The following is a 25,667-nucleotide window of genomic DNA, read 5'->3' as shown; positions in this document are numbered from 1 at the left end:
TGGCAGGGTGTTATCTACTAAACTGTTTGAATTTTCTATCTGCTATTAATGTCATTTCAGATGGACATACAAGGAATATGTTTTATATTATATGAATAGACCCCTACTGTTATTGTGAATAGAAGCTTGCTTGAATGTATCAAAATGTATATATCATAGTTAGCGTCAAAACAGGTATATAGAAGTTTTCAATTTGTTCAGGAAAAGGGGACTAAATCACATGACTACTAGAAAATAAGATTGGTAGATCATCTTGGCAGACTGCAAACATGTAACTCCAATGTTATAGGGTTTGTTCATCACACAGTTTCACACATTCAGTCTCTTCTCAGTTAGGGTTTCCCAAGTCATGCTTTTGCACAATTAACACAAATCTTTTGTTTTAAATGTGCCAAGCGCACTCTATTCAATGCTGCTTTAAGAATAAATTTGGCCAATGGGGCAGCTTTCATGCATGACAACATCTCTGTAGGCAAATAGAGGCTGGAATATAGCCATCCTGCATAATACAGAATAGCCGGAAATGAACACATGATGCAACCTGTTTGGCTTACAATTGTAGTTTATGTTCAGACTGCCAATAACATAAGCAAATCCCACATCAGCAAGTGGAACCTGAAGCACTCCAAAAGAACAAATTCTCCAACCTTAACAAGTTCCCCACCTTTGTTCAAGACGAATGAACACACACAAACATAACAGAAAGAAACCTGTAAAGATGTTCTCGCATTTACAGGTTGCTTTGGCATGGATAAAAATACCCAATCCTTGCCATATTTGCTTCCAAAACAAATATTTTCCATAGTTCCTTTTTAAAAAGTTGACTAAGAGGTAGTCAAGTATTAGTAATTGTTCAACTTTTCATCTCCAGAAAATGGAGCTCTTATACGAAGATTTCTTCTATATTTAATTTAGAATACAGCAGCACTTCAACACATTATTGTGATTTTAAATCCCTTCTAAAGTTGGCAAGCACAAGATCAAGCAAGCTTTAGGGAAGCTGTTAAGTGTTCTTTGCTTCAACAAGGTGAATGCAAACAAATGATGGAGCTTAATGTTCAACTAGCAATAGAAAATCTAAGACAGTCAAGAACATTATAAGCCACAAAAGCCATCAGGATTTCAAACTATAATATTAATAGTGAGAAAGCCAAACTACAGCAGTTGAATTAGTAATGCAACTTTGACAAGAGACATCTTCAAAGTTGGGTTTGTTGCAGTTTCTCGCCAAGTGCCTGGGTAAGCCTAAATCCTCTTTCAAAGCTTTTTCTCATCCTGGTCCCAAATTACAATTTTGCCTAAGATGTCCATAAAGTATACCACATATATGGTCTACTTTTATTCTGCAATTCAAATGACTTGATTTTTAAAAAACTACCGCATTTATATAGGACCACTACTCCTAGCTTTCTAAAGCCAGGTTGGGGCTGCTGATAAACAGCATTTCTGTTTCAGTACAAGTAAATACATAATATGCTATTAATTCTCTAAAGTACAGAAGGAAAAGGCAGAATGGAACTAAACTCCATGAGGCTGAGAAGACAAACCACAATTTCAATCAACTGTTTTTGGATACTGTTGCTGTAAACTAATCAAGTCATGCTGCATAAATAGAGGACATAGGCAGAAGATGTCAAAGTGACCCTAGTATTTGATGATGAGAAACTTGCGCAATGCAAACCTCTTCATGCATACGTCAACATGTATGCCTTCCATACTTAAATATTCATACCTATCCCAGAGGTTCTTTGATTCCTTTAACTTGTTCGAATGGAACACTTGATAGAAAGTAGTTGAAGGATTCCTATGAGAGCCAGGAAATGAGAGAAGATTGAGAATAGATAACAATTTTGTTGGAGTAAAATGAACTTTTATGTTTAAACATTCAAATTGACCCCAAGTCCAAACGTAGACTGCAGACCATGAAACAGTACAAAGAGATGAATTATATCTATAGCAGAAAGTGTGTACGTACATGGATTCAACAGAGAAAGAAGAAAAAAAATCAAGTAGTATCTTTATGGAATAGACAGAGATCATTTGCTTTTTATTTTCACAAAGCACCTAAATCCATTACTTCTATGCATGGTGGTTTTGGACTATTTAACTACTATGCGACTATATCTTACTACTCACAAAAATAGAAAATGCCACTGAATATATCTAACATGCAAAAGTTATCACAACTTTTAAACTACAATGTAGGGAGAGAAGAGAAAGGGAAATTTAAGCTGTGATATTTGAAACCATGAACTGAAGGATTAGCTTGCTAATAAGGAAACAAGCCAGTCACACAGCGATTACTTGACCAAAAATATCTGCAGCCTTAAAAGGCAAAGCACATTTGCCTTCTCAACAATAGTTATTTTCACAAAATTTCAAAGCTTGATACAAGGGGTTCTAGAAAATATGCAAAACTCTGGTTGTCCATGAAAAGCCTGACATACATTACACTTCCAAATACAGAAGGACAAATGGTAATGATTTGACCGAAAGTGACAGACAACACATAGAATTTGCACACACAAACATATACATCCACTATATTACAACATTACTAAATATGAGTTATCAATGTATTTCGATGTGTGGAACTGAAAGAGTTTCAAGTGGCTCAATGAATTTTCAAGTGATGTGCAAAAACAAGAAAAGTTTCAATCAGTGGTTCTCACAGTCTCTTTTCTTAAACGTACTCAAGTAACACTGGCTGCCGTTCCACAAAGGAATTCTATGATTTTCCCATGAAGCCTGTCGAAATGCAGACAGTATTTCACATATCTAAAAAAGACACTCAATAAATCAAATAACTGAAAAAAATTAATACAAAATCCTTTTTGTGACATCCCAACTCTCCATGGTCTAGTTTGGTCAGAATATTCAACATGAACTACAAAAAATCTTGAAATCCTGATCCCAGAGCAAATGCAACAAATTTACAAGTTTTCTATCCGGTTTTGGATAAATCAAAACCTTTCAACAAATTACGTGTAGATTATTCATTATGTTATTTACTTAATTTCTATCTCGCCTTTCTCCTCGTGGGGACTCAAGGCAGTTAACAACCATAGGTGAAGTATGGCTGACTGTTAATAATGGTTATTGAAAACAAATCATTACTCAACCACACTGGATGAAGCTGGTTTCCTTCCACTATCCACAGTTAATGCTGACCAAAGTTATAAGAGTCAACTGATATGCCAAACTGCATTTAGTCTGCTGTCTTAAAAATCTATGGAAATCTGATTTAAAACTGGATGAATAACAGAAAATAAAACATGCCATACTTATTTTATGCACTATATATATTATTTTTTTTCTGCTAACAGCAGAATTTGATAGGGGTAAATCAATATTACATATTGAGAGTATTTTATATGCTCTGTTCAAATATTTTTTTAGTTTTGCTTGCACCTTATTTTTATTGGCATGTTTGTGAATACCTAAAAAAAAAAGCTTGATAGAACACATGATCCAATTAGCACCTAAAATTGCTACACTACTAACTGTATTTAAAATCATTATCTGCTAAAATTGGGCCTCCAACTCGCCTATAAACTCTGCAAGGTTGGATAGGACAAATATTTTTGCATGCTTTAGCCTCTGAATCTGATTATTATTTATTTATTTTCTTCATTTTTACCCCACCTTCCTCAACCCGAGAGGGGACTCAAGACAGCTTACAAATCCGGCAAAAATTCAATGCCGCACAGGTAACAATAAAACGTATCTTATAAAAAAATATAAACTATCTAAGCATATAAACAATTAAAACTCATACCAATCTATCAAACAGATTAAAAACCACATATAAAATGGTGAGTCATGGTCTCAGTTAGTGATGGCAACTAAATGTCCTCAAATCTTAAGAGCCCTACCTTTATCTTCCCTGTTACCATCTCAAACAAATGAGGCTTATAAACGCCTGCATAAATACTCAAAAGCAGTGTTGGGAAGGATGTCAGAGTTTAATTTAGAAAAGATTGAAATATTTTGACTGAAAAAAAATCTGCTGATATAGGGTGAGAGAGGTGGGGGGGAGGTCTGATTGCTGAAAGATCTTTCTGGGCTCAGTGCTAATGAGAGTTTCAATTGTGATAGAAGCCAAGAGTCCTATTATCAATATTGGTTCGTATATCAGATGTGACTACCTGGGGAAAACATTCCAGGTAAGTTACATCCAAAGTAGACTATTGCAAAACTTCAGCTGGTAAATAATGTGATCATTCACATACTTTTTGAGATTAGAGGGTAGGATCACATTACACCAATCCTGTATAAGCCGATTGTCTGCAAGTGTATTTCTAGGCCCAATGCACAGGATGCATCTTTCAAGCTTTACATTAGTTAGGCCCAAGTGATTTGAAGAACTGTCTTATTCTCCTGAACCAGCCCTGCTTGTTGATCATCATTGTAGTCTCAAAGATCAGGTGGATAAAAATGACAGAATGCCTTCCCAGAGTGAAGTATAAACTGTGTGCGTTATTTTAAACATCTTTAAAAATGCTTGCTTCCTTTAGCTTTTAACTGGTATTTGAAACTGCATTTTGTTTAAACTATGTACCAATTGTTTAATGTTGAAGTGTTTTTAATAATTTCATACTGATCTCTCTGATTTCATAATACAAACTGGGTTAAATATCTTGATGGTTTTTGGTCTTCACAGTTTTTATCAATAAGCAAGTTTGATGATTCTTGAAACACTCATCTGAAGAAAAAAAACTAACTGTAACTTCAATTTTGATTTATCTAGTATTTATTTTTTCCATTTATCATATTAAAAACTAATTTTGTGAATGGATGCCATTTACATTTGGTTCCATAGAAAGTACACAGCTGACAAATTACTGGCTTCACCTGATTAAAGTTTCAAATCTTACTTTGTGCTAGCCTTGAACACATTTCAAAGAACTGTTTGGATCAAATTTAACCTTTTCCACTCCAATTCAAACCAAGATAGCATACTTTGTCAAGTATTTGTAGATAATTTTAAAATATATATAATTGTTTCTGTATATGACTTTAGCTAGGACTCAACTGAAGATCAGCATGCTCACTTTTAAAGAGAATATCCTATCCCATTTGCAAAAACGACTAACAGCTCTGAAATGATATGTTCTGTTACACTATGATAACTTTTTGCTACTCAGTATAGAAGCTGGAAATGCCACACTAATATGTATATAAGAATATTGTCAGGTTTAAGACTAGATGACTGAAAACAAGAGAAAATGGAAAATCTTTTGTTCATAAAAACAACTTGGATCCTAAACAGAATGAACAAAAAGAAACTTGCAGAAGACGACTTCTCCAACTCCTCCAGAGTATGGGATGTGAAATGGAGAACAGGGGAATACTCCAAATCAGTAACATACACATTGGACAAGGAGATCTTGTAACATCTATTAGCAAATAGATATTACAAGCAAAGAGATCTTGTAGCACCTTAGAGTCTGAAAGGGCAAAGTCAACAGCATAAATTCTCATTTGCTAAGTCTACTTCCTCAGATGCCCTTAAGAAAGCAGACTTAGTCTATGAAAGCTTATGCTACCAAATTTGTCCTCTCAATTAGTCTGACTAATATGGCTATGTCTTTGAACTCTACCACCTTGGACAAGTTCACTCTGCTCACAGAAGCTGCCAGTGCAGAACGTGGGAAAATTCTTTACCTTCTGGATAAGTGAGGATAGTGACAAGAGCCTTCCAAGGAAAGTCTATCATCTTATTCTCCTCTACCAGCGTAGAACCTACTGGGCATCCCTTATCTCCAGCTGCAGCATCCCCAACAAGTACCAGGTATACGTTGATCTCATGTATAAGTCAAAAACAGCTTTGGGGGACCAAAATTATGGATTTTGATATATGATCTTTGGATAAATCAAGGGTCATCCTGCAGAGAGGGGAAAGCTTCAAGTGGCCAGTTTTCCCTGGCCATCACTGCCATCGTTTGGCCTCCAGGCATTCAAAAAGGCCAGCAACCGCACTGTGACAAAAAGAGTACACGGACTTGGTGCTTCTTTTAGGTTTTTCCAGGACAGATTAAACTCTCACCTTTGCCACTCTACTCAGAGAAGGGGATAGTTCCTTTTTTTCTTGAAAGAGTTAGGGTACAGTACTTACCTGTGGATTAGTCAATTATTTAATTAAAATTTCTGGACCAGTAGTTCTCAACCTGTGGGTTCCCTCCCAGATGTTTTGGCCTTCAACTTCCAGAAATCCTAACAGCTGGTAAACTGGCTGGGATTTCTGGTAGTTGTAGGCCGAAACATCCGGCGACCCACAGATTGAGAACCACTGTTCTAAACCTATATACTGTATAAGTATATACAGTAACTTTCTGGCCTATTTGTGAAGATATTCAAAGGATGCTCCACCATTTCCTTGGGAAATTGGCTCTATTATTTTTACACAAATATCAATGGGCTGTCTCACTTAATTATCTCTATGCTTAAAGCTCTCCACTGCTCCACTTTGATCACTGACATGGATTTATGTACAAGTGAATTTGTATTTGACATACGTGACACTCCCGCCCCTCTGTTCTTCCTCATCTATTCTTTTTAAACAGATTATCATATTCCAGTCATGGGAGTCATCCTACCAAATCTTTGTTATACTATAAAATAATGGGTTCCTTCTTTGAGCTGGTCATTAACCATAATAAAGTTTTTTATTATTATAGGTTCTTTCTTGCACTAGACTCCAAGCTCATTTTGTCTTTTCCCAAATTGTGTGCATTGGTGTATATGCATCTAAAGTGTTGCTTGTTCTAATCTTTTATTCTACTCCAAGTTTCATTGTGGTTTCCATTCTCTTATTCAGCTTTTCGTCTAGAATTCACATCCTTGCTTTTGGTCAGATGTTTATGCCAGCATTTCCAGCTGTGCAAGGGGTGGGTGGATTTGCTCCCCATCAACTTCACATTCTCCTTACGCAAAACTGCTTTGAGTCTCAGTATAAAGAAAATTTGGGTCATAAATAAAATAAAATAAAAACCTTTCTCCATCTTCATTTGAATGCACATTCTATTGTCTTGATTCCCTGACTACTTGGCATTTTCAAACTTTACGACTCCAGAAAGATTTTGAGAATTCTAACTTAATACAGTAGAGTCCCGTTTATCCAACCTTCACTTATCCAACAGTCTGTATTATCCAACACAGTCTGCCTCCCATCCGGATCTACAGGTGAGGGAAGTGGAGTGTATATTTACCTGTGGAATAATGTCCAGGGTGGGTGAAAGAAAGAACCCTTGTCTGTTTTGGTGCTAAATTTGTGTATACAGTAATTACTACATAATGTTGCTGCATATTCAACTGCTATTTCTGTTGATCTGTTGTGAAACATGATGTTTTGGTGCTTAATTTGTAATATTATAACATAATTTGACATTCGATAATAATCCCTCATAATCCAACATTTTCCATTATCCAACGTTCTGCCAGCCCATTTATGTTGGATAAGCAGGACTCTACTGTATAATCCATTGACTGCCTAATGTCTTCTTGCCACATTATCTATCTCCACTTATTTGCTGTTATTAACATATCACCTTTGAGTCATTTTCATGTTTTTAAGTGGAAAAAAGCAAATATGAAACAACTGATAAAGGCAAAAATAAAATATTTAAGTATTAAAATATTTGTGCAATATTCAAAATGTATGATGGGAGAATTTGGGATCAGATCTGCTTTCCTAGATACAACATTCCAAATCACTACCAAAATGGCCCTCTCCTTTGTAGATATAAATCTCATTCCTTACAGTGATCATATCTGCAAAGGATATCAGCATATGACCTTAAACTACAATTAGGTAAACATGACAGAGGCTCCCAAGTAATTGAATCCCAAAGTGTTCACAATAAATAGCAGCCTGAACTAGACCGAGCAGTTAAGTTTTAGAATGTATAAGAAACAATCTAAGCAAGCAGTGCCAGTCAAAACTGTGTGCTGCATTCTTGTCTGCTGTGTTCATTCTAGATAGCAAAATGTCTTGCACAATTTTAGAAGACATTTACAACATTCCCATAACTAAAAGCACAATTCAGTAAAATAAACAGTCATTATTTTGTGGATGAATTAAGTGAGACAGCCCAACGATAAGACTGATAGCTGAAGTGATATCATCCCTTCAAGCTGCCTATGGCTTCTTAAGGACAGATATGTTAGCCCAACATCTAAAAGCAAACAATATATGTTGATGATCACATTAGAAACCCAAGTGAAGAAGGAGATATTTGACTTTAGTCAAGGAAAGGATTTTAAATACCTCTACTTCTGAAAGAATTATATCCCACATACAATGATTTTGTATTTCTAAATTTCTATACATTCATTAAAAACTACTGGTAGAAAGAGTGTGCATTCATTAAAAACTACTGGTAGGAAGAGTGTGGCAAACACTTCTATGATAGTTCAAACCATACAATAGTTTGGTTACTGCACACAGTTTTTTTCACAGCCTAATAAGAGACTTGAATAGAAATATATAGAGTGCCAGAAACAGTATTTGGAAGCCCGAAACAAAGTATCTGGCTTTTATTTCTTCCAGTTGTTGAAGTATAAACCATACTGAGAAGTATGAATTTTTAAAACATATTAAAATTGTTCTTATGGCAAGAATAATATTGGTGAGATCATATATCTGAAAACTTTGGTACTTAATCTGAATATTTTAAATGAATCACTGGGATTTGGGAAGGAGGGCAATCACTTTAGATTGCTCTCTATTTTATTTTGCTCTACTCCATGGCATAATAATTGTGTAACCTTTGACATCTTCTATCAATACTTCTGGGAGAAAATGAGTGGCTGAAACCTGTTCTGCATAAATTCTGACACAGCAATTAATCCAATAATATTCCATCAAACCAAGTACTTATAGGTCTTAGGTTAACTCAGTCAAATAGTTCTAAGGCTGAATGATGCTCCTTAATAATCCGGCATTGTCACTCAATTTAAAATAAGCAGTTTAGGTAATTACGTGTTTCAGGGTTTGACTAGCAAACTTACTAAGGATACTAAGAGCAGTCTGGTTCTTTTCTGCAATGACTTAAAAGGACCCATAGGCCCTACTGTTAGCAATTGATTGGGTCTGCTGTGTTTGGAACAAAGTCACTCCTTGCATGACTCAATAGGCCTTCCATGGTTGTGACTAACAGCTGTACAGTATTAGTTTCAAAGCTGAGAGAATTAATTAGAAGTAACAAAAGCCACTAAAAGAAGTTCATATTTGTAGATTTTCATTTTCTAGATAATATCAATTCACTGTTTGTCTTATTGTCAACATTCTTGGGTATTAAACTATTTTTACTTGGATTTTGGCACTTCCTTAATACACCACTGGATTTTATCTACATATGCCAATTTCAAAAGAAGAAAGGTCCAGATGAGAAAGGATATGTCATCACTTTCTGATGAGACTAATTGTCTGATCTTTGAGACAGCCCTTAGTAAGCAGGGGAGGAGTTTCTCAAGTCTCTGCCTTGGTAATAAATTCTGGCCATAGATTCATACCATTAGCTACTGAACCCTCAGATAATTCTGATTTGGCTTTTTCAACTGCAAAATGCTTTGAATGCCTTGGCATTAAGAAAAGGGGGTTTAAGAAAAGCCATGCTGAATCAGATCAAAGAACTATTTAGTTCAACACTTTGTTCACACAGCAGCCAGTGGGAACCTCACCAACCACTGTAAGTGCAACTGCATTCTCCATCTTTCATTTCTTAGGAACTGCCAAACCACAGACATGCTGCTTTTAATAAAGTGAGCCATTGGTATTCAATCGGGTTTGGTATCATCTCTCTCCTCACGCCCATAAATGCCAAAAATTGTGAATGCCATCATAAACAATGGAAGAGTAAAATGGTGCTGCTTATATAAAATGGTGGATAATTCAACAAAGGCGAGAAAGAGCCAGAGGATCTGTGAAATGGTGGGAGGCTACAACAGGATATGTCACTGCATCAGCACAGTGCTCAATGCATGACTTTGGGTTTTTTTCCAAAAATGTTCAGCCATGTATCTACTGCACTCAAGTGACATGTAACGAATATAACTAGTAGTCATTGATCCCCTTGGACTCCATGAATTTACCCAATTCTCTTTTAAAGCCATCCAACTGAAGCTGTCACTTCATCTTGGGCCCATGAATCCTACAATTTTTAAGTATACAAGACATATGAATCAATAATGAAGAAATGCTTTTTAGCTGTGCTGAAACTCCTCCATTCAGTTTTATTAAATGATTCTGAATTATAATGTTAGATAACATTCATCGTTTTCTGCTTATTTTCTCTATACCACACAATTTTTTATAACCTTCACTGTATCTCTCCATACCAAGGCTGAGCAGTCTCAGTTTCACTCATGATATTCTAACAATTTGATTCTGACATGCAAAAGTACTATTAGTTTTACATTTATTTTACACACATCATGTCATGATTCTAATTTAGTGTCTATGTCCCACAGATGGGGAAAAAGTGAAATTATTCAGTCACATAGATGAAAACTTCAAATGCTATTTCATTTGTCTAGTCCTGTCCATAGATTTGTTCTATGCACCCTAGTAACGTAATCTTTGAAAAATTCTGGTGAATGGAAGACCCTAAAGTTGTGTATTTTTTATTTAGAGGTCTGTCATAAAAATGTGAACACACTTAACTTCAATCAGAATTAATACTCTTGAAAGGCAAGTTTTATATTTTAATTATCATGCAGATACCATTAGAGTGTTTTTACTACATTAACTAGAGAATAGATGTTCACAGTAGTAGAAATTCAAAAGCAACATATCTGTTGTCTTCAGATATTAATATTGTCCCCCACGTATTTCACACTTTATTTCTCCAGAGAATGATTTCTGAATTCTACGTGCTGGAGTCGAACTAGTTAGCTACACTTAACTCCCATTATAATCTATGTGAATTATGTCTTCTTCAACTTAGTTGAGATGCATACTATAGTCTGTGAATTATGGACAGACAGTAAATATAGTGTCCATGTTTCATTTCCTTCAATTCTGGGGTATGTAATCTGGAAAAAAAGTCTCCTTCCCAGATGGCTAAGCATTACATTGTTTTTGTAAAAACATAACTCAAGATGCCAGATGTTCAGTAGCTGTCATCTCTTCATTTGGGTCAGGAGAATCCCTTTTCACACAAATAAGTCTACCAATGATTACTGATGTTAAAAATACCTGCAAAAATACTAGAAGAAAATGCCCTTTCAGTTTTCTGGGGAAAATCAGGAGGAAATGGTAACATCAAAGCTGGGTATTTGCATTAAAAGATGGGTACTTCAACATACCACAATTTAAAATGAAATATGGTTCTCTTTGAAATACATATTTTGTCTAAATTTATATCTGACATTTATCAGAGGCCTGAAAGTGTGAACACCTTCTTTTCTATGAAGGTAATGCATTTATTAAGCATCAGTGGAAAATGTGAAGCAAGATAGTATATATTCTCTCCTGAAACTCATTAAACGAAAGGAATACAGTAAAGCTAGCATACTTCTCCTAGACTACTCGACATTTTCCTTTGCTCCTACCTTCGCAGTTCTCCAGAGCATGTTTGGAGGTGCAAGGGAGCTGAGCGGGAAGAAGAAATCACCCACTTTGCTGGTGATGTTCAATACTACAACAATTTGTTACTTTAACTCCTCCCCCTTTCCAGACAGTGTCTACAGCCAGACATTACTGCTACTGTTGCCACAGCTGTGTCTTTCATAAAAACTAGAGATGAACACCAAAGGAGAGGTCCTCAATAAACAAGTATGCCTCTGAACATGATCCTTGGAACACTGAAACTTGCATGGCAAAGGAGTCACGACCTGAGATTTGATTTTTGAAACTTGTTAATATAATTCCCAAAAAATAACAAGAGAATCTCTCTTATCAGAACGAAGAATCCAAAACAGAGAATATGAAAGTTATAGAATTTTCTTTCCTGTAAGTTTTTCCCTGCTATCCTTTATTTGAGTTGATTTTTTATGAGATAAGTAATAACTGCACAGGAGAGTTGCAGAAAGCAAACTCACTTCTATTGCTTGCAATGCAAGTCCTGAGAGTTAATAAAAGTAAACCTTACTGCCATTTTGTTTCAGTCTTAACTTGAAATAGGTGAACAACAACAGAATTGTATCCTCTCCCCCCTACCAAACAAACAAACACAAACCGGTGGAGGAATCAGCATCAAGAGAACAGTGTGGTTTGGAAAACCTTTGAATGCCCCCCCTCCCCCAAATAACCCCAGTTCACCAACTAGATACACTCAGTAGCCACTGAACACTAAAAGCCACCGTGAAAAGAAGCACAGCTAAAGAGAGATGGGAAAGAGAATGCCCTGCTTCAGACCTTTCCAGTTTATATTATTCTGTGGGGCTGCATCTTTGGCTGACATTGAAATGATGGCATACTGCAACATTTTTTTTTCATATATAGCTGTGCTTGAATTATTTCAAGTGTGTCCACACATATTTTAGAGACTACCTCTCAAAAAATTTTACAACTTTGTGGCCAACCTTTATTAAGAGTTTTAAGTACCCAATGGCAGTATCGGGAATGCTAATTTAGCCACCTAACATATAAGCTACACACCTGCCAAGTCATACAATTTCAAACTGACACACAAAGCCTTTGTTCAGCAAAATCCAGCCTTTGGGTTTCCCCTGCTAACCAACCACAGAGATCTTTTCTCTGTTTTTTTTTTAAATACAAAACTCTTGATGCTGGTTTGTTTCATTTCCTCATTAGTTGGTCCATCCAAGTTTGCATTTTCTGCAAACATTTCACCTGAATATTACTATGCCTTTCACATAGCACATTGTTTCTTCTTTGCCCATCACTGTTTAATTCTGTAAGATACACATATCTCAGCCCAAATAAGAAATACAACAGCTTTTATTTAACAGAGTCCTGGAGAGCCGGTATAAAGGCTATGACACCTTATCTGCCAGAGTTCCCTTATGCCAGGAACTCAACTACAATCAAGAATAGATCTACTAACAGCTGACAAAGTGCCTCTCCTTCTCTCTTTTACCTCTATGATGCAGATTCCTTCCAGAGGAGTTTCTGTTCTCTTTCTCTGAGTCTGAACTCCAATGAAGAATCTCTATTTAAACACACATGTCCATTCCACCAAATCCATAGCATACTAGGTAAAACCATTCAACTATCTCAATGAAATAACTCCGCATTTAGCACCTGGTAAGTTAACATTAGATATGTAACATTTCCTAAAGTTATGAAGACATAGCAATAATTTCTCTTGTTCTTTCCCAGAAATATTTTGGCAAGCCATGTGATATCAAACATGATCAAGACTATTTCTAACAAACAGCTAGAATGAAGCTTGTCAGTTGCCACTAATGACTGTAATATGCAACTGCAGGAGGATGGCTTGTTACTAGGACATAACACAGTTCAAGTGGGGCAACACCAAAGCATGACTCATACCTCATACAAACGCACCATGTGCTGCAAGCACATCCTGAATCTTTTATGACAGAGTGTTCAATATACTGACAAAAAAGCAAATACTGTTTTATTTGAAGTTTTCAAATAGGCAGAAAAGATATTTGGCAAGCAAAACAGAATATAAGCAGTTTCTAAGTTACAAACAAGATAGGTTCTGTAGGTTTGTTCTCAAATTGAGTTTGTTTGTAAGTCGGAACAGATACATGCTTTGGAAAGCACAGGAAAGGGTTAACATCCCATGTGTTTTCCTGTCTGTGGCCCTGTTCAGAAGATTTCACCTCACTTTCTGTCCCTGTGACAACTGGATTTTGAAAAAAAATTGGCTTGTTATGGAAACAAATTGGCTTGTTATGGTGATAAAGCTTCATTTGAGACCCCTTTCCCCCATGATGACTCTTTCAGGAGTCAATTTCCCTTCCTAGTGCTAGATTTCTCTTACTTGTCTCACCAGTTTTTGTTAAGTATGAATAGTTTGTAACTTGGGGACTGCCTGTAGTCATATTCAAACTAATTGTGACATTTAGTAGTCTTAATGCTAGAAAATCTTTTTGTTACTGTTATGTGTCTTGAAGTCATTTATAACTTATGGCTACTCCAAGGTCAAACTATCACAGGGTTTTCTCAGCTAGATTTGTTCAGAGAGAGCTTGCCTTTGCCTTCCTTCTGAAGCTGAAAGTGTGATTTGCTCAAAATCACACTGTGAGCTTCCATGGCCAAGTGGAGATTTGAACCCTGGTCTCCAGAATTGTAGTCTAATCATCAAACCATTATACCATGCTGGGGTCTTTTGAAATGTCTTAACTGCTGCCTAATTATCACTAAGGACTGGAATACAGAGCTATGTACTTGTAGCATGGTACTGGATATTATTAAATATTACTAAAAAGAAAAGGTTCAACATATGCATCTGATCTGCTCCAGAATACGTTATTCCAATAACCTGAACATTACATTTCTCTCTGTCAATCACAACTTTAGGAAAAAAAAGCGTAATACTAACATAGAATTTTGTCACCTCCAATACTATTTGTTCTACTGCAAATCTACCACAGTAGGAACTCTTGAAAAAAATATCCCTATGACATCCATATATTAAGAACTATAATGTATATTTTACATCAGTTTACTTTCAATATACCTTGAAAACAACTATCTCAGCAAACATAGGTCAACATCTAATCCCAGAATATTCCATTTAATATTAAACCTCTTCAAGCCTATACTGGTCATATGGTTTCATGGAAGTACCAAGATTAACACCGAGTGAGCAAATTCCCTACTGGATTCAAGTAATAGATTTAAAAATTGTTTTTCTCTCATTCAGGAAAAATGAGACTGAACATCTTTGAACTCCATGGGGACAGACTGAGTCTAAACATACCACTTGCTTTTTTATTCTGAACTGCATTCATAAGTTACTTCAACAAAGCAAAGCACAGGTGCTAGATGCTGAACACATGATGCCTATTTTAATCATGATCAACCTGAAAAAAATATAATATCCATTAGCACCAGGAATTACGTAGTGACTGTTTTCAATGTGCCTATTTTTTCCTTTAAACAATGCATATACTGCCTAGAACTTTATCAACGTCAAAGCCAAAGCAGGATTTTTGTTCCATTATGAAAGAGGCTTCAAGAGTTCAGTTTTACCATTTATAATACTTTATCAGCAACAATTAGGACACTATACAAATAAGCCTTTTAACTGAACAGAGAGATACTCTATGAAGAAATCCCTACAATCTGGTTTTTAGCAATCTAGCGGCTGCTGCTTAGAGTTCACAATTGCAGCTATTCATTGGAGCCCTGAACTATAGCTGGCACAGTTCACGGTCAGCTATCTATGCCTTTCTAACCAGCCTGGTAAAAATTGCACCAAGTATCTGCCAAACATGTAGGAGGTTTAAACAAGCTTTCCTAGTGATGTATTCTTTCAAAAGTGGCAACATATTTTTTGAGAGCCAAGAATATACTAATCAGCTAGTTATGTTTTTAGAAGCCTGGCGGATGTTTGGATTTAATAGGATTAAAAGATCTGGGATTTCAATTTTAGCAGTTTATTTTATGCCAATTTTCAATTGTGAAAAAAAATCTAAACATGTTGTGCCATTCTAAATGTATTTTATTAAAATAAAAATAAATTCCAACTGTAGTGTAAATGATATATTACACCATTATGATAGTGGTTATACTTGCTGTGCAGCATTGTTTCCAAAAGTACTGTGGATAACTGATTCTACAAATTCTGCATGAAGCAGAATGCACTTAAGAAAAAGCCAAACAAAAGTTTGGAGATAAAACAGTTGGACAGCACCAAAGCATCTTCCTGTGTAGCCTTTAAAATCATGACAGATGATTGGCTAAACAAATACTGCAGAAGACAATAATTGTTATTAAAGTATAAGAGGTATGGTGTGCTTTGAAGCCTTGGATTGCTTCATATCAACCTTAGAAACAAAATATATTTCTTATTTTATATTTCCCTGCTATTCATACCAAATCAGTTTAGATTTTATTGCTGGGGCCAAGGAAAGCATATGTTCTAAAATGTTAGATTCAGATTTAGATAAGAGTATTAACTGAGGTAGATAAAAGTAAAATATGTGCTTCCACTAATATAAATTTCTCTATTGAATAATCAATAAAGAAGTACCACTCAGCAACTTTGGTTCTAGATAGGAGCAACTTGTGGCCTCCCACTCTTGTTAGAATAGAAATAGCCAATCAGTTCTGCCGTCCAGCCACATGAGGAAAACCACAAGTTGCTTACCCCATGTTCTATACTATGTATAGGTCAACTGAAATTACAGTAAATTCATTAACTGTAAACAGTGCTGGGTAAGAGCTGCTTTTCACCAAGGTAACAAGTTTCTCCTACACCCCTATGCCAGTTGAATCTCAAGAACATTAAAAAATCAAACAGTTCCACCTTGCTAACGATACTATGGTAGTAGTAATTTTAAAACCAAGCATACTTCACCACTTGATTTGTTATTACATTATTATGTGCATTTTATCTTGCTTTTTTGGGTTAGGCAAAGAGATTAAATAAGCCTATGGAAGATCTCTCCCACTATAAAATAGATGGAAGGAGGAAGAAAGAAAGAAGGGAATGTCCATATAGGATGTACATGTGAACATACTCCAAGGATACTGTCACTTCTGGGAAGAGGCCTCTAGTATAACAATCATTACACATGCAGTGATTTCTGAAGTGATGCACACACACACACACACACACACACATTGTATACAACAATACACAGGACAGGCTTCATCATTTTAAAAGAACCCACATTTTACAACCCAAGGAATTGATATTCACTAAAACAATATCCAAAAGGGAGAAGAAATCAATTCAGAAAAGGCAACTTTGCTTCAAGCACACAGTACTATACTTACATCTTCTTAGATATTATAATGACCGTATTTTGCACACAGTTCTGTAACATGCACCACCAACTGAAGAATTAAGGCTGCAGTGTTAAGCACACTTACTACACTGTATAAACTCAGTGGGATTTATTTCTAAGTAAAGATGCTTAGGACTGTGCTGTACATGTTACATATTAATATATCAGATCCAGCAACATTTAGCACTTCTACTTTAAAAACAAACCTGTCAATATTAACATGAAATCTGCTACCAACCTGCCTCTCTTTCTCTAGAAGTTGGACTAAGGCTACATAATAAATAAGAAAAAGTAAAATGTATGGCACTACTGAGTATTTTATCTTCACTACAATTAGCAATGCTGAGTTTAATGCAATACTCAGTTCCTGATGCTGTAGCATCAATTACAGACACAAAGCATTTTCTGTTTTGTATTCAGCAATTTGTTGACAGGAGGTCACCTCTAATTCCCCCAAATGGAGAATTATTATTTGATACTCACACCTCAACATGCAACAAGTGACAAATGATATTTCAAGCCACATTTCAAAGTTGGCTTTAAGGAAATAAGTACCTTTTAGGGGAAGTTTCTAGTTTTAAGTCTTCTTGAGCTACTGGAACCTACTTCCAGGTTGATTATAGGACTGGAATCTCCGATGACAACTTATTTCCACTTCTCTGCCTCTACGTTTACCAACAGCATAGAAATAGGCCAGAGGGACTGCCTCTCACTCCAAAGAAGTTTAGTAAGAGGACAAGTCCCAGGTTTAAAAACATGCAAGTCTTGCCCCTTTTTCTTTAGTTCTACATTTCTGATTCTCTCCTTTTCCTTAAAAATTATTTCATTACAGTTGAGGTTTCCTAGGGAATTTTGTTTTTATAATTCTTTCGAAGATATAGAGGATGTGAAAGCACTTCATTTCCAAATTTGGAACTTTCTCCAGAGAAGCAAATTGAAGGCTGCATAAAGATTTTTTGAATCCACAAAACCTTCCCTTTAAAGATAGGAACAGTCCCATTTAACTTACTTTACACAATGATAGCTATAATATGTACATTTTATAAAACTCTTCACACGCTAGAACTCAATCCTAAGCATTTCTTCACCAGGAATAAAAGTCCCACTGAACTCAATTGAACATGCCATTCTAACAACAGCATTATTAATCCCTGAGACCTCTCAAGATTTTTTTAAACCTCTAACAATGATAAAGAAATGGGTCTGTTTATAAGCAAGTTGTTGTAAATCCCTAACAGGCATGTTCAATTTCAAGCCTTTGCAATATTTAAACACCAAAGTGCCACAGGAAGAAAGTTATAGATCTCACTAAATGACATGTATTTCCTCAACATCTTTTTTACTTTTAATTACATTACTATAGTTGTTGTATGTATCTGTTGTTGAAGGCTTTCATGACCGGAGTCACTGGGTTGCTTTGAGATTTCCAAGCTGTATGGCCATGTTCCAGAAGCATTCTCTCCTGACGTTTCGCTCACATCTATGGCAGGCATCCTCAGCGGTTGTGAGGTATATTAGAAACTAGACAAGGGAGGTTTATATATCATTAGAAGGTCTAGGGTGGGAGAAAGAACTCTTGTCTGCGTGAGGTGGGTGTGACTGTTGCAACTGGCTACCTTGATTAGCATGTAATGGCCTTGCAGTTTCAAAGCCTGTCTGGCTCCTGCCTGGGGGAATAATTTGTTGGGAGGTGTTAGCTAATGATGTTTACATACAGCCTGTAAAACTCACAGCAACCCAGTGTTATATGTATGTTTACATAAATAAACTAACAGTAGTCCAGTGAGGAACAGGCTTCATATTATCCAGTTCACTAAGCTAAATTTAATGAGGACTACATATACACTTGGTGCTTTAAATGGAAAAAGATAAACTTACTTTGATGTACCAAATGTATTTGTTGTGCTCTAGTAACTGTTATTTACAGATACAGATATGATTTTTAAATATCCATAGTTTAATTTCCTTACTTTCTCTCCATTTTGAAGTTTGACACCTATTGCTGCTACGAAGTTTGACACCTCATTTTAAAAATTCATTCCTGTCACCTATTATAAAGAAAAACCTCCAGAGGTGACTAAGATATATATATATCTCACTGAATGGTGGGAAAATGTTTTTACAACAGGCATGAGCAAACTTCAGCCCTCCAGGTGTTTTGGACTTCAATTCCCACAATGCCAAACAGCCTCAGGCCCCTTCCTTTTTCCACTCAGCTGCTTAAGCTGTTAGGAATTTTGGGAGTTGAAGTCCAAAACACCCGGAGGGCTGAAGTTTGCCCATGCCTGTTTTACAACCAGGTACCTGTATAAAATGCATAAAAGATAAATACCTGTCTTCATCCCCATCAACAGGAATAGATATGCCAAAGACAGAGCTTGCAAGACTGTTCATAGGAGTAGTTGCTGGTAAATTAAGAGGGTTTGTTAAAGTGTCTGGAATAGGTGGCTTCATGAGAAGTTTATTTTCCGCAACAAGAGAAAGTGGTGGTTGAGGTAGGGGTTCAGATTTTCTTCTAGTATCATCAATCTGGCCTAAAGGTTGAGTCTGAAACTGTCCGATGTTAGATTGTGGCAGGTTTGCAGGTACGTTGGTTGCGCCTTGCATGAGGGGAAGGCCGGCATGCTGCTGGACAACACTGGAACTCCGACTGACAGATGTATGGCTGGTCAGCTGGGACTGGACTAAAGTAACAGAGGCATTTGGCATAGTAACAGAAGTTGTACACACGCTAGGCACACTAGGACCAGGTACAGCTGCAGGCACATTCTGGACTCCGGAGACGACCGTGTGAGGAGCACCAGCCACTTGGTTGCTTCCACCCATTTGCTGCTGAGTCATGGATTTCTGTTGCACAACTCCTGCGTGGCCCATGCCTTGCTGCACCACACCTCCTGGCTGAGGAATGACAGCCTGCATCGGAGTTGTCAAGCCGCTCTGCATCAGCCCAGATCCCTGTCCCACGGTTTCGCCCGCTTGGGAAGCAACTCCCATCACGTTCTGACCCACGACCGGCGCTGCTGTCGGAAGACCGGAAGCCCCGGTGCTTGGGACAGGGCCCGGAGCGGCTCCTTGAGGCGGCATGACCGTCATGTGCTGGATGTATTCCGGCTGGTTGGGCGCCTGCGTGGGAACCAAGTGCGCCGGCGGGATCTGTGGCTGGGGATAAGCAAACTGCTGAGTCTGGGCCATGGGGACATTCGCTTGGTGCGCCACGGGTGGCATGGGCAAACCGGCTACATTCGAGGGCGGCAGGGCTTTCCCGTTGTTTTGTGCCTGACCCTGCAGCAGAGGTGGCCCCATCACTTGCTGGCTGACTGCAGGGCCCCCCGAATAGGCCGGTGGCAGTGGGGCAGCACCGTGAGGCACGGCCCCACCTATGACAAAACCTGGCTGCTGATGTGGTGGAGGGAGCTGGCCTATCTTCTCCGGCTGGAGAAGCGGTGACAGGGAGTTGTCAGGCAGGGAGTCCGCCGCCACCCCCGAGGCCGCCAGGGAGCCTCCGGTGGCGCCCAGGCCACTGTCCCGGTCTTGGGCGGCCTGCTCGAAAGTACTGTTGTTGTTGTGGCGGATGCAATCCCCGGTCCGGGCCAAGACGGAAGTCCCATCCGAGTCCCGGTCGTAGTACTCCATGCACGTCCATCGGCCACGCCGGTAGGGCTCCCCGGAGCCGTGGTCCAGCTTGATCACCCGGAAGCGAGAGCTGCAGGCAGCCGAGGAAGAAGCAGAAGCTGACCCCGCCTGCGCGTTCCCGCCGCTTCCCGGGGGGCCAATCCTCGGCACGGCGCCTCCTCCGTTGGAGGGAGAAGGACCTGGCATCCCTCCCACCATCGCCATCGCCAGCTGCCCGTCCAGCACCAAGTTGGGTGAGACTGTCCCGGGAGTCTCAGCAGAAGCAGCAGCCGCCTCAGCGCCGACGTTGTTGAGGGTCTCCTCGGAGGAGCTGCGCTGGCAGGCGGCGTCGTCCTCGTGCCCGTAGTCGGTGGCGCGGGAGACGTCGAAGATCTCGGAGGAGACGTCCTCGGTGCGCGACTCGTCCGGGTCGTCCAGGCTCTCCGTGTCCTCCGTGATGCTGCTGGCCACCTGGGCCGTGGTCACGCTGGTGATCTGGAAGCAGCTCTTCTTCTTGGCCGGCATCTTGGACATGGTGCCGAGGGAGTGGGGAGAGAAGGGAGGAAGGGAGGAGACGGAGACGGAGGAAAAGGAGGAAGGGAGAAGGCCGGAGTCGCGGATCACGTTCTGTCTACGGCGTTGCCGCGCATTCCTCCGGCCTCAGCAGGCGGGCCCGAGGCCTGGCGGTGCGGAGGGGAAGGCAAGGCCGCGAGGGAGGCGGGGGGCGGCGGCTGGGCTCCTCCTCTTCCTCCCCTCAAGGAAGGAAAGCGGGCTGGAAGGAAGGGAAGCAGCCAGGCAGGCCTCCTCTCCCTCCCCTCCCTCTCCTCTTCTGTGTGGAGTTTCCTCGCCGCCGTCGAGGCCCCCAACTCCCTCCCAGGCCTCAAGCCGCCTCGCGCCGGAGAGCTTCCCCCGCGCGCATCTTCCTCACGCGCACAGAGAGAGAGAGACAGAGAGAGAGGGGCCCCTCAGGCAGGCGCGCCTCGCCTCCTCTCCCCTCCCCTCGCAGCCTCTCCTTCCTTCCTTCTCTCCTTCTCTCTCTTTCTCCAAATTCAAACTGCTCGCTCCCCTCACTCAAGATGGGGCTCAAATGGAGCCGCGAGGCAGGCTGGGAACTCGAGCTAAGCCGCTGCCGCTGCCGCTGCTGAGGCTCAGAGAGTCAAGCTGCTGCTACTGCGGCAGGCAACCCGGGCCCCGCCCCCGACGTAAAGCCGCGCTGACGTCACCGCCTCACGTCCCTCTGCTCCTCCTTCTACTCCAATTCAAAGGAAAAAGAGAAGGCGTGGCTTATCGAAAAAGGGAAGCTCCTCCCCCAACGCGGACGTCATTTTAACCGTTTGGAATGTTCCACTCGCTCCTGGGGAACGCCTCCTTTTTCTTTCTTCTTCTTGGTATCGCCCGTCTTCATTGAACAGAGAGGGAGGGGGAGGGTGACTGTGAGAGCCTTTCATGGGGCCTTTCCACACAGTATACTCTCCAGTGGTTCTCAACCTGGGGGTCCCCAGGTGTTTTGGCCCACAACTCCAAGAAATCCCATACAGTTTACCAGCTGTTAGGATTTCTGGGAGTTGAAGGCCAAATCTGGGGACCCACAGGTTGAGAACCACTGGCCTAGGCCCTTTCCACGCAAAAAAGCCCACGTTATCTGCTTTGGACTGGAATATATGGCAGTGTGGACTCAGATAACCCAGTTCAAAGCAGATACTGTAGGGTTTTCTGCCGTGATAGTCCAAGGCCCATCCTATATCTCAGAATATCAAGGCAGGAAATCCCACATTAGGTTCTTGTAGGTTTTTTCGGGCTATAGGGCCATGTTCTAGAGGCATTTGTTCTGACGTTTCGCCTGCATCTATGGCAAGCATCCTCAGAGGTATGCTTGCCATAGATGCAGGCGAAACGTCAGGAGGAATGCCTCTAGAACATGGCCCTATAGCCCGAAAAAACCTACAAGAACCTAGTGATTCCAGCCATGAAAGCCTTCGACAATAAGTCCCACATTATCTGAAAGCAGATACTGTGGGGTTTTTTACCTTGGTATTCCAAGGCCCATCCTCTATCCCAAAACATCAAGGCAGGAAATCCCACATTATCTGAGTGTGGACTCTGATAACCCAGCTCAAAGCGGATACTGTGGGGTTTTCTGCCTTGGTATTCCAAGGCTATCCTATATCCCAGAATATCAAGGCAGGAAATCCCACATTATCTGAGTGTGGACTCGGATAACCCAGATCAAAGCAGATATTGTGGGGTTTTCTGCCTTTATATTCCAAGAGCCATCCTCTATCCCAGAATACCAAGGCAGGAAATCCCACATCTGAGTGTGGACTCGGATAACCCAGATCAAAGCAGATATTGTGTTTTCTGCCTTTATATTCCAAGGGCCATCCTCTATCCCAGAATACCAAGGCAGGAAATCCCACGTTATCTGAGTGTGGACTCGGAACTGGGCATATTTAGCCTGAAGAAGAGAAGGCTGAGAGGAGATATGATAGCCATGTATAAATATGTGAGAGGAAGCCACAGGGAGGAGGGAGCAAGCTTGTTCTCTGCTTCCTTGGAGACTAGGACGCGGAACAATGGCTTCAAACTACAAGAGAGGAGATTCCATCTGAACATGAGGAAGAACTTCCTGACTGTGAGAGCCGTTCAGCAGTGGAACTCTCTGCCCCGGAGTATGGTGGAGGCTCCTTCTTTGGAAGCTTTTAAGCAGAGGCTGGATGGCCATTTGTCAGGGGTGATTTGAATGCAATATTCCTGCTTCTTGGCAGGGGGTTGGACTGGATGGCCCATGAGGTCTCTTCTAACTCTTTGATTCTATGATTCTATGATCTGCTTTGAACTGGGATATAGCTCATTGTGGACTATGAGCCCTTCCCCACAGCCATATAACCCAGAATATCAAGGCAGAAAATCCCACCATGAGTTTTCTGAGTCCACACTGCCATATTTAAAGTAAAGTTTTTCCCTGACATGAAGTCCAGTCGTGTCCGACTCTGGGGTGTGGTGCTCATCTCCATTTCTAAACCGAAGAGCCGGTGTTGTCCGTAGGCACTTCCAAGGTCATGTGGCCAGCATGTCTGCAACACTGCCATATAACCCATATAAGCAGAAAATGAGGGATTTTATACAGCTGTGTGGAAGGAGCCTCAGGTATTACAGGGGCCCTTCCACACAGCCATATAACCCATAATATCAAGGCAGAAAATCCCACCATATCTGCTTTGAACTTGGTTTTCCGAGTCCACACTGACATATAACAAAGTTCAAAGCAGATAATGTGGGATTTTATACAGCTGTGTGGAAGGAGCCTCAGATATTGCAGGGCCCTTCCACACGGCCATATAACCCAAAATATCAAGGCAGATAATCCACAATATCAGCTTTGAACTGGGTTATCTGAGTCCACACAGCCATATAACCCAGTTCAAAGCAGAAAATGAGGGATTTAATTCAGATGTATAGAAGGGGCCTCAGTCACACTACATTTGAGAGACTGGAATAAATAGAGATACTAGATCCTCATTACTTTTGGGTAACTACAGAGCCTGCACGCCCCTATATATTGGGGTAGGCTCTTACACTGAAGAGCAAGGAGGCACCCCTGTTGTGCCTTCTTTCCATATAATAAAAGCTGTCCCTCACCACTACATCCAAACTATGCATACGGTTGTGTTTGAGGGCCATTAATTTGGATTAACGACCGCGGCCAAATTATAACAACCACGTCCAGTCCCAACAGATTGAAGGAAGGCAAATGTGGTCCCTATCTTCATGAAGGGGAAAAAGGACGACCCAAACAATTACCGCCCAGTCAGCCTCACTTCAATACCAGGCAAGATTCTGGAAAAGATAGTTACGGAAGTGGTCTGCAAACACTTAGAAAGGAATGCGGTCATCACTAATAGTCAACATGGATTTGTCAAAAACAAGTCATAACATACTAATCTGGTCTCTTTTCTCAATAGAGTTACAAGCTGGGTAGATGGAGGGAATGACGTGGATGTAGCATATCTGGATTTCAATAAGACCTTCCTTTGACAAGGTCCCCCATGACCTTCTAGAAACAAATTAGGCAAATGTGGGCTGGCAAAACTACGTTAGATGGATCTGTAATTGGTAAAATGAACAAACCCATGTTCACCAATGCTTCCTCTTCATCCTGGAAAGAAGTGACGTGCGGAGTGCCACAGGGTTCCGTCCTGGGCCCGGTCCTGTGGCATGGTCATCAAGTTTGCAGATGACATCAAATTGGGAGGGATAGCTAATACCCCAGAAGACAGGAGCAGAATTCAAAACCATCTTAATAGATTTGAGAGGTGGGCCAAAACTAACAAAATGAAGTCCAACGGGGACAAATGCAAGACACTCCACTTAGGCAGAAAAAAATTAAATGCAAAGGTACAGAATGGGGGACGCCTGGCATGAGAGCAGTACATGTGAAAAAGATCTTGAAGTTAAACATGAGCCAACAATGTCATGCTGCGGCAAAAAAAAGCCAATGGAATTTTGTCCTGCCTAAGTAGGAGTACAGTGTCTAGATCCAGGGAAATCATGATACCCCTCTGTTCTGCCTTGGTCAGACCAAACCTGGGATATTGTGTCCAATTCTGGGCACCATAGTTGAAGGGAGATGTTGATAAGCTAGAATGTGTCCAGAGGAGGATTACTAAAATGATCAAGAGTCTGGAGAACAAGCCCTATGAGGAACGGCTTAAAGAGCTGGGCATGTTTAGCCTACAGAAGAGAAGTCTGAGAGGAGACATGATGGTCATGTATAAATATGTGAGGGGATGTCATAGAGAGAAGGGAGAAAGCTTGTTTTCTGCTGCCCTAGAGACTAGGATGCGGAACAATGGCTTCAAACTACAGAAAAGGAGGTTCCACTTGAAAATTAGGAAGAACTTCCTAACTGTGAGAGCTGTTCAGCAATGGAACTCTCTGCCCCAGATTGTGGTGGAGACTCCTTTAAACAGAGGCTCGATGGCCATCTGTCAGGGGTGCTTTGAATGCAATTTTCCTGCTTCTTGGCAGGGGTTTGGACTGGATGGCCCACAAGGTCTCTTCCAACTCAAGGATTTTATGATTCTATAATCATTTCATCTCCTATAAGCTCTTCAAAATAAATAAATTCTTCCTCAAACAGTGCCCTGGATCACACC

General features: G+C 40.0%; 1 protein-coding gene across 2 annotated transcripts in view; it reads right to left on the bottom strand.

Annotated features, from left to right (window-relative positions):
• TSC22D2 (TSC22 domain family member 2) overlaps nucleotides 1–21,727 on the bottom strand; it is a 35,175-nt gene extending 13,448 nt beyond the window's left edge. The window contains exons 1-2 of one of the 2 annotated variants that reach the window (XM_060767727.2): nucleotides 19,232–21,727; nucleotides 1,733–1,804 (exon numbers count right to left, since the gene is read on the bottom strand). In XM_060767727.2, the coding sequence (XP_060623710.2) occupies nucleotides 1,733–1,804; nucleotides 19,232–21,045 (1,886 nt within the window). In that variant the 5' untranslated portion in view covers nucleotides 21,046–21,727. The remainder of the gene's footprint in view (nucleotides 1–1,732; nucleotides 1,805–19,231) is intronic. The other variant, XM_060767728.2, reaches the window with a different exon arrangement.
• Between the last annotated feature and the right edge of the window lie 3,940 nt (nucleotides 21,728–25,667).

This window comes from Anolis sagrei, chromosome 3 (assembly GCF_037176765.1).
Source record: "Anolis sagrei isolate rAnoSag1 chromosome 3, rAnoSag1.mat, whole genome shotgun sequence".
Lineage (NCBI taxonomy): Eukaryota > Metazoa > Chordata > Lepidosauria > Squamata > Dactyloidae > Anolis > Anolis sagrei.
The sequence above is the reverse complement of the archived record's forward strand: the minus strand, read 5'-3'. Positions and strand labels throughout refer to the sequence as shown.